Here is a 9,361-nt window from a genome sequence, read left to right on the forward strand (position 1 = left end):
AAACAATCAGATATGTGGACAAAGATAAGGTATTTATTGAAGCATTACTTCTAAGAGGGAAATTTTGGAAGTTTTTAAAATGTCCATCAATCAGGGTTTGAGTCGGTGCTGTTACAAGTAGGAGAGCTGTGCTGTAGAATACGAATGCAGCCACGAGAAGACATGGAACTGAGGGATTTTGATAAGGACAGATAGCTGTGTGTTTGGTAGAAAATGATATAAAAATGATATCAACCCGTATAACCTCAATTTTGTGGATTTTGAAAAAGAGCATGTATATTTTTGAGTAGAAAAAGGACTCAATGAGTCAGATTGTTTTATCTGGATGGAAATATGAATTTTTAAAATTTTCTTTTTGCTTGCCTATATTTGTAAATTTCTTTAGGAGTTTCCTTTCTTTCCCTCTCCTTTCTTTCCCTGTCCTTTCCTTTCCTTTCGTTTCTTTTCCTTTCCTTGCCTTTCCTCCCCTTTTCCTTGCCTTTCCTCCTTCCTTTCTTCCTTTCCTTTCCTTTCCTTCTTTCCTTTCTTCTTACTCTGTCACTCAGGCTTGACTGCAGTGGCGCAATCTTGGTTTACTGCAGCCTCTGCCTCCTGAGTAGCTGGGACCACAGGTGTGTGCCACCATGCCCAGTTAATTTTTGTATTTTTGTAGAGATGAGGGTTTCACCATGTTGCCCAGGCTGGTCTCAAACTCCCGAGCTGAAGCAATCCTCCCACCTTGGCCTCCCAAAGTGTTGGGGTAACAGGCATACCATGCCTGGCCCTATTATTTTTCTAATCAGAATAAAAGTAATGTTTTTATGAGCAGAATACCCTTACTCATTGTCTCTCTCAGCCTCCTCCACCCCCATCATGTTCCTTGTAACGCAGGGTAGGTGTCACAGGCTCTGCCTCTCATGGCTTAGGGTTTCGGGGCACTGCATCACCCACCCTCCAAGCACCAGCCCCAGGGCAGCGGGTGGGCCCTGAGGAAGTCAGTCATCGTTTGGAGCAGCCTAGTGTCCTTAGTACCACAGGTCAGGTTCTCAGCTGCTACAGCCTTACAACTGACCTCTACCCTAAGCTGGCTGGCACAGGGCTGTCGCTTGTCCTTCTTGCCTCAGAACCTGAGCTGAGCCCAGCTGACTGTGGGAAAGTTTCCATTTGAGCCAGCCAGTGTCCCTTTTCCAGGCCAGGGGAGCAGGAGGTGGGCTGCCCATCTCATTCTGTGAACTGTGGAGGAGCCCACAGAGCACAGGGCCAAGTAACCCCTACCTCCAAGGAGCTCACAGTTTGGAGAGACTGACAGTGGGGGCAGAGCTTGCAGCCAAGGCCCTGGTTGCCAGACTCAGGAACTTGGACCTTACTTATATGAAGCCAGACACCCTCTCCAGTCTGAGAGTGACAAGGATTGGATTTGAGTTTTAGAATAATCACTCTGGCTGTGGCGAAGAGGATGGGCCCAGAGGGAGGGAAGGCCGGAGGCTGGCAGAGTGCAAAGAAGAACTGCTGTGTGCTTGGCTGGGGACTGAGAGGAACAAGGGCAAACATTGCCCACCCCTTCCCAGAGACCCATAGCGCAAATGGTGACTGCCCAACACCAGCACTGTGACCCTGGGGATGAGAGTCTGAGGTCAGGTGTGGAGAGTCATTGCAGCAGCCCTCAGGCCCACGGAGGCCCAGGGGAAATGACACATCCAGTCCCTCCCTACCCTCTGAGTATGCCCTGGGATCCCTCTCCCAGCCAGTTTCCTCTGACCCAAGGTCATCCTTGCAGCTGGTGAAGACACACAACCTGCTGACCACCAGGAACTATATCTTTGGATACCACCCCCATGGCATCATGGGCCTGGGTGCCTTCTGCAACTTCAGCACAGAGGCCACAGAAGTGAGCAAGAAGTTCCCAGGCATACGGCCTTACCTGGCTACACTGGCGGGCAACTTCCGATTGCCTGTGTTGAGGGAGTACCTGATGTCTGGAGGTGAGAATCCACCCCCTGCTTGCTCCTGCTGGGCACTGTTGTCAAGGCCTGAGCCTCTCCATTGAGCAGGGTGACACAGGGAGCCAACACACCATTCCTTGGTGCTGGGCCTGCACTGGGAGATGCAACCTGCTGCAGACATGGTGGGTCAGGGCTGAGGAGGAGAGCTGTCCATATGATCTTCAGAATTCAACTCGGATAACAACTTCCCTAGGAAGCCTTTTTTGACTCCCTTTTCCGGGGACCACCAGCCCTTGTATTGCCCGCTATACAATCTGATTGTTGTCCATGGCACTGTAATTGTCCACCCACCTGGGACCTCCCACCAGACTGATGCATTGGGATCCCCAACACCTTGCACTGACTTGGCAGGATTAGGGCCCAGGGAATGTTTGCCAAATGCATGAGTTCCCAAAACAACCTTGTATCATTAGCTGCATTTTACAGATGAGGAAACTGAGGCTCAGAAAAATGAATAGCTTACACAGAACCAGACAACTCCAAAGGGACTGGGCTAGGTCTGGGGCCAAGTTCAGGGTTCTTTGTGTTTTACACGTGACTGTGTGCTGGGGATGGGGAGTGGATCCATGGGCAACCCTGACTGCGTCCTTCCATCCCCCCAGGTATCTGCCCTGTCAACCGGGACACCATAGACTATTTGCTTTCAAAGAATGGGAGTGGCAATGCTATCATCATCGTGGTGGGGGGTGCGGCTGAGTCTCTGAGCTCCATGCCTGGCAAGAATGCAGTCACCCTGCGGAACCGCAAGGGCTTTGTGAAACTGGCCCTGCGCCATGGGTGAGTGCCTCCCCCCCCCCCCCCCCACACACACACGCACGCACCCTCCAGTGTCCCTCAGCACAGGGCAGCAGACTCCTTGGCCCCTGAAGACAGGACCCAGACCCCAGGAAGGCATGGAAGGGAGTCAGTCATTCTGTTGGGGAGGGGATGATGTTGGAGCCTAGACGGCACAGTGTGGGCCAAGTTTGCCCGTGTGTGTCTGGGTGGGCCCAGATGCAACCTGTTGCCTGTGGGCCCTTGCAGGTGGGCCAAGAGTCCAGGCTTATATGCCGGATTGGACCACCTGGGGCCAGAATACATCATTTTGCTGGGAGACCAGGAGGTCAGGAAGGAGAGTGGCATGGAATGTGACTGGGGGATAGCAGCTCTTTTCTCTGTCCCCTGGGGACCTTACCTCAGGCTTTGGAAGAAGAGGCTGCCCTGCAGGCTCAGCCCTGGGCCAGCCCCTGGGGACACATTCAAATTGGACCCAGTCCTTGCCTTCAGGGAGCACCAAGGGTGGGGGAGGGTGGAGGGACAGACAGTGACAACATAGTGTGCTGAGACTGTGACACAACCCAGGCTGAGAGAGACCTGGGTTGGCTGGGGGACAGGGAGAACTTCCTGGCAGAGGCAGGCCCTGCAGGAAGAGGTGGAAAACAGGCATTCCAGAGCAGGATGCTCAGCCTTCCCTTTGTCTGGGGGACCCAGAGCTCTGTATGCTCCCCAGTCACTAGCAGTAGGGGCAGAAGGCCCATCAGAACCTGGTAGAGAGGGGTCATGTGAACTTGGGACACCCCAGGTGATTCTGGTATACCCAGTTGGAGGGGGACACTTGGCCAGTGTCCAGGGCCTCTAGGCTGACAGAAACTGAAGCCAGTAATTAGGGTATGACATACCCTGGCCTCTCCCTTCCAGAGCCGACCTGGTTCCCATGTACTCCTTTGGAGAGAATGAAGTGTACAAGCAGGTGATCTTCGAGGAGGGCTCCTGGGGCCGATGGGTCCAGAAGAAGTTCCAGAAATACATTGGTTTCGCCCCGTGCATCTTCCATGGCCGAGGCCTCTTCTCCTCCGACACCTGGGGGCTGGTGCCCTACTCCAAGCCCATCACCACTGTTGGTAAGCCCCTAGCCTGCTGACCAAGGGCTGTCCTGAACACAGGGTGCCACACAGCTAGTCAGCAGTAGACACGGGATTCCAGTGCAGGCCACCTGGCTCTGATGGCCATGCCCTTAGCCATGAGGACTTTGAAGTGTTGGGTGCTGATGGGCTTGGTCAGAGGGGGTAGTAGTAGGGGTCGGGGAATTGAGCCTATATGATGAACCAAGCTCTGTGATGGGTGAGGAAAGAAAACCTGCAGTCTCTGGGTTTGTAGCACCCACTAGTCTATCAGGGAAGACTATTACAGCAAGGACTGGTGGGGGAATGTGATGATGGGCAGGTGCTCTAGGGAGTCCTAGCGGACCCTAGGGAGGAGGTAACTCTTGTACTGCTAACTGATAGGAATTATCTAGCAAAATAGAGGAGGAAGAGAATTTTTATCAGAAACAATAGCCTAAGTGAAGTTCAGAAACAAGATTGTGTAGTTTTTTTGAAGAACAGAAAGAAAAACCTTAATATGACTGTAGCATAGACCTGTAAGAAGAGTGGAAAACACTGGTTGCACTTGGCCCTCGTCTGTGTTGTTTTGGGTGTATTTGGGATTGTTTAGAGGATTCTAAAGAATTACCTGTAGTAGGTGTGTGTGTGCATGTTAATGGATCCCCCAGGAGCACATGGGCCCTTGGCAGTGGACTTGAGGGGCCAAAGCTCATAAAGATCTTTTGCGTTCCTAGGCCATTTGTCCTGCCTTGTACTTTTAGATAGAGACAAAGCAACAGGGAGGCAGCAGGAACATTTCCATGCACAGGTGTGGCTGGGGAGGGGCTGGGTCCTGTGGGCAATGTGAAGGAATTTGCTCTTCACCTTGAGAATGGAGAGCTGCCAGAGAGTGTTTGGGAGGGGAAGTTCAGATTTGCATTTTAAAATGATCCTTGGAGCCGCTGGATGGAAGATGGGTTAGAAAAATGGAAGCCACAAGACCAGCCCAGAGGCTGTTTTGGTAGCCAGTGGCTTGGACCAAGGGAGTAGCAGTGAAGATGGAAGAGATGTGCATGATTTCGGAAAAATTTCAGAAATAGCACTGACAGGACATAGGAATGGATTGGGTATGGAGATGCAGCAGGATAAGAAAATAAAGCAACACACAGATCATAAATGCTGGTCTTCTCCCTCCTCTCCTGCCCTTAACCACACTTTTTATTTTTTATTTTTTATTTTTGAGACAGGGTTTCATTCTGTCATCCAGGCTGGAGTGCAGTGGCGCAATCTCGGCTCACTGTAACCTCTGCCTCCCAGTCTCAAGCGATCCTCCCACCTCAGCCTCCTGAGTAGCTGGGACTGCAGGCGTGCACCACCACGCCCAGCTAAGTTTTTGTATTTTTTTAAGTAGAGACAATTTTCACCATGTTGCCCAGGCTGGTCTTGAACTCATGAGCTCAAGCAATCTGCGGGTCTTTGCCTCCCACAGTGCTGGGATTACAGGCGTGAGCCACCATGCCTGGCCTACACTTTTTGTTTTTTGTGTTTTTTTGAGACGGAGTCTTGCTCTGTCGCCCAGGCTGGAGTGCAGTGGCTAGATCTCAGCTCACTGCAACCTCCGCCTCCCGGGTTCACGCCATTCTCCTGCCTCAGCCTCCCGAATAGCTGGGACCACAGGCGCCGGCCACCTCGCCTGGCTAATTTTTTGTATTTTTAGTAGAGACGGAGTTTCACCGTGTTAGCCAGGATGGTCTCGATCTCCTGACCTCGTGATCCGCCCGTCTCGGCCTCCCAAAGTGCTGGGATTACAGGCTTGAGCCACCGTGCCCGGCCTGGCCTACACTTTTTAAAGCATGTCACATTCCTCGCAGAATCCTCAGAAAAGCCCTGTGAGGAAGAATCCCCATGTGACAGAGGAGGAAACTGAGATTCAGAGAGGCAGGAATGGCTTGCCCAGAGCAGAGCAAAAGCAAAGATGTTTACTTGATCCCCTGACTGTGATAGACCCTCCTAGCAGAATGCAGTGGGTTCAACCAGTCTTGATCCCATCTGCAGCTTAGCACCTGTGTGGCCTCGGGTGGGTCCCTTCACATGCCCCTGGGCCTCAGTCTTTTAATCTGTAATAGGGGACAACCAGAGATGCAGCACATAAAGCATTTGGCACAGTTCCTGCCACATGGCAGGCCCACAGCCCAGCATCACTGCCTTCAGCATCATGGTAGATGCCCAGGGGAAGGGTGTTGACTAACCAGAAGCCTCTGTCTTGTCCCTGCAGTGGGAGAGCCCATCACCATCCCCAAGCTGGAACACCCAACCCAGCAAGATATCGACCTGTACCACACCATGTACATGGAGGCCCTGGTGAAGCTCTTCGACAAGCACAAGACCAAGTTCGGCCTCCTGGAGACTGAGGTCCTGGAGGTGAACTGAGCCAGCCTTCGGGGCCAACTCCCTGGAGGAACCAGCTGCAAATCGCTTTTTTGCTCTGTAAATTTGGAAGCGTCATGGGTGTCTGTGGGTTATTTAAAAGAAATTATAATAATTTTGCTAAACCATTACAATGTTAGGTCTTTTTTAAGAAGGAAAAAGTCAGTAATTCAAGCTCTTTCACTTCCAGTTTGCCCTGTTCTAGGTGATGGCTAAATCTGGGCCTAATCTGGGTGGTTCAGCTAACCTCTATTCTTCCCTTCTGAAGTGACAGAGGAAACTCAGTCTTGGGCTGGGGAAGAAGGATCACCATTAGTGACTGGGCCAGTTAGATGATTCACTTTTTGCCCCTAGGGATGAGAGGCAAAAGCCACTTCTCATACAAGCCCCTCTATTGCCACTACCCTACACTTGTCTGGTCCTGAAACTGCAGGACCAGTTTCTCTGCCAAGGGGAGGAGTTGGAGAGCACGGTTGACCTGTTGTGTGAGGACAGTAGTAGGCATCTGGAATGCTCCTGTTTGATCTCCCTTCTGTCACCCACTCCTCACCGCCAGTCACTCACATCAGAGCCTGGACTGGCCTCCAGGATGAGGATGGGGGTGGCAATGACACCGTGCAGGGGAAAGGACTGCCCCCCATGCACCATTGCAGGGAGGATGCCGCCACCATGAGCTGGGTGGAGTAACTGGTTTTTCTTGGGTGGCTGCTGACATGGATACAGCACAGACTCAGCCTTGGCCTGGAGCACATACTGGTGGCCTCAGTTTACCTTCCCCACGTCACAGATTCTGGATGTGAGGAAGAGGTCCCTCTTCAGAAGGGGCCTGGCCTTCTGAGCAGCAGATTAGTTCCAAAGCAGGTGGCCCCCGAACCCACGCCTCACTTTTCTGTGCCTTCCTGAGGGGGTTGGGCCAGGGAGGAAACCCAACCCTCTCCTGTGTGTTCTGTTATCTCGATGAGATCATAGCACCATGTCAGACTTTTGTATATGCCTAGAAAATAAATGAAAGTGAGAATCCTCTATGAGTTATTGCTGGGGCTGCATCTGCATCTGCTGCTGACACCTGGGGGAGACTAGGGGCCCCAGCTGGCCGCCCTCTGAGCCCTCTAGCCTCTTGCCCCTTTGGCCCACATGACCCTGCTGTGGTGTGTTAGTTACCTATCACTGTGTAACAAACTACTTCAGAGCTCAATGGTTTCCAATAGCATCTGTTGTCTCCCAGTTCCAAGTCACGATTTGAGGCTTGGCTTGGTCCTCCTCTCAGGGTTTGTCACAGGGCTGCAGTCGTCTTGGAGCCAGGCTGAGGAAGGATCCACTCCCAAGCCCTTTCCTGCAGTTGTTTGCAGGATTGACTTCCTCACTGGTTGTTGACAGAGGCCACTCTCAGTTCCTTGCCACATGGGCCTTTCCATGGGGTAGCTCATGGCACAACAGCTGACTTAGCAAGATGAGCCAGTGAGTAGAGTGAAGTGTGTGAGCAAGACAGAAGTCCCAGGCCCTTATAACCTAACCTGGGAAGTGATAATCCTGTCACCTTTGCCATATTCTGTTCATTAAATGAACATTGCTAGGTCCAGCTCCCACTGGAGGGGAGGGGATTACACCAGGGAATGGATGCCAGGGGGCAGGGGTCATTGGGAGCCACTTCACATGGTGCCTACCACATGTGGTAAAGGGCTCCTGTCCAGCTGGATGGCCCTTCAGTGGCTGAGCTGGAAGGCTCCTTATGGGTCACTCAAGCTGTGTTCCCTGCCAGAAAGGCAGAGGCCTGGCGTCCTTTCACCCTAGTGATTTCAAGATGCCACCTCTTTTCTAATTCCTTTCTGTTCAGTGAGTACTAAACACCTGGGAACTCTTCCCAGCCAAGACCAAAGGACCTCGTTCTAACTTCCTTACTGCCAGAACTGTCCTGCCTATCCTTGCTGTTCATCCCCCTCAGGTCTAACTCCTCTGTGCTGGAAACAGAGAGAGCTACTTGGGAGCAGAGACCAACACTGAGAACAGCTGAGGATACACAGGGTAGTCAGAGCTGTGCCAGAAGTCCCAACCTGCCCAGGGGTGCCTCATGAGGAAAGAACGCCTGAGCTGGGCCTTGAAGGGCGGCTGGGAGTCACCAGGAAAGGAAGGCGGTGAACAGCAGAGCAGCAGGGGAAGGATAGGGAGGTCTGATTGGAAAAACATTGCTGGTTTGAAAGATGGAGGAGACAGAGAGCAGTGGCACTTGGCTTGGAAGGGTGGAGAACTGGTGTCTCCAGAGTTTCTATGTGGGCAGGAGGGCAGAGCAGTGAAAGGAGTGCTGGGAAGGGACAACAGAGGCTGGCTTCTAGTGCCAGGCAGGCCTCAGGCTAGAGAGCTCAGGTCAGAGGACAGCCATTTCCTTTCGGATGGGGAAAAGGCCTTTTTTCTGATGAGGGTCTCAGCATCACCCCAGCCCCAGCCTGAGGCTGACCCAAGGCTGAACTGCAACCTCAGTCTCTGGCTTCAAGTCAAGCCCTGGCCTTAACTGAGGCTACTCCACCAAGGTAGGCTGTTATCCTCAAGCACTGCTTTTGGTGAAGGGTGAGCACCTGTGCACTGGGGAACTCCACCATCTGCCTAAGGAGAACAGGGACAATAACCGGGTCCCAAATCCCAGAGGGATGCCCTCAGTGGCCTGACCAGAGCTGAGACCACCCTGGTCTTAAGCTGTGCATGGGGCGGGCGGGGGGACTCCAGTAGGTTCTGTGAACATTGCCTTGGGATGGGAGTTGTTATCTTGGGAGAAGGAACTGGAACCTCCTTTCCCCCGAAGACCTTCTGCCCTTGAGTGTAGTGGTGAGGGCTGCCCTTTGAGACTGAAGGTGGTCAGTTCCATGATTCTGCCTGTGGTTCCCAGATATAGCCACAAGGGGGCACTGAAGATGGCTCTCAGGCATAGGCCACACAGTGGCTTAGGCTTGCTTTCCACATTTTCTACATCTCTCCAGCTCCTACCTAGGCTAGAAGCTAGGGTGTTTCACAGATAAAGATATCTATTAGATCAGATTGGTTTATCCCGTTGTTCAAATCTCCTGTTTCTTTGTTGGTCTTCTGCGTAGTTATTCTATCCATTATTCCTTGCAGGGTATT

General features: G+C 52.3%; 1 protein-coding gene across 1 annotated transcript in view; it reads left to right on the plus strand.

Annotated features, from left to right (window-relative positions):
- DGAT2 (diacylglycerol O-acyltransferase 2) overlaps window positions 1–7,275 on the plus strand; it is a 33,093-nt gene extending 25,818 nt beyond the window's left edge. The window contains exons 5-8 of the mRNA XM_023209370.1: window positions 1,757–1,961; window positions 2,585–2,759; window positions 3,660–3,862; window positions 6,099–7,275. Coding sequence (XP_023065138.1) covers window positions 1,757–1,961; window positions 2,585–2,759; window positions 3,660–3,862; window positions 6,099–6,253 — 738 coding nt within the window. The 3' untranslated portion in view covers window positions 6,254–7,275. The remainder of the gene's footprint in view (window positions 1–1,756; window positions 1,962–2,584; window positions 2,760–3,659; window positions 3,863–6,098) is intronic.
- Window positions 7,276–9,361: the final 2,086 nt, after the last annotated feature.

The sequence above is a fragment of the Piliocolobus tephrosceles genome, chromosome 13 (genome assembly GCF_002776525.5).
Source record: "Piliocolobus tephrosceles isolate RC106 chromosome 13, ASM277652v3, whole genome shotgun sequence".
Classification (NCBI taxonomy): Eukaryota; Metazoa; Chordata; class Mammalia; order Primates; family Cercopithecidae; genus Piliocolobus; species Piliocolobus tephrosceles.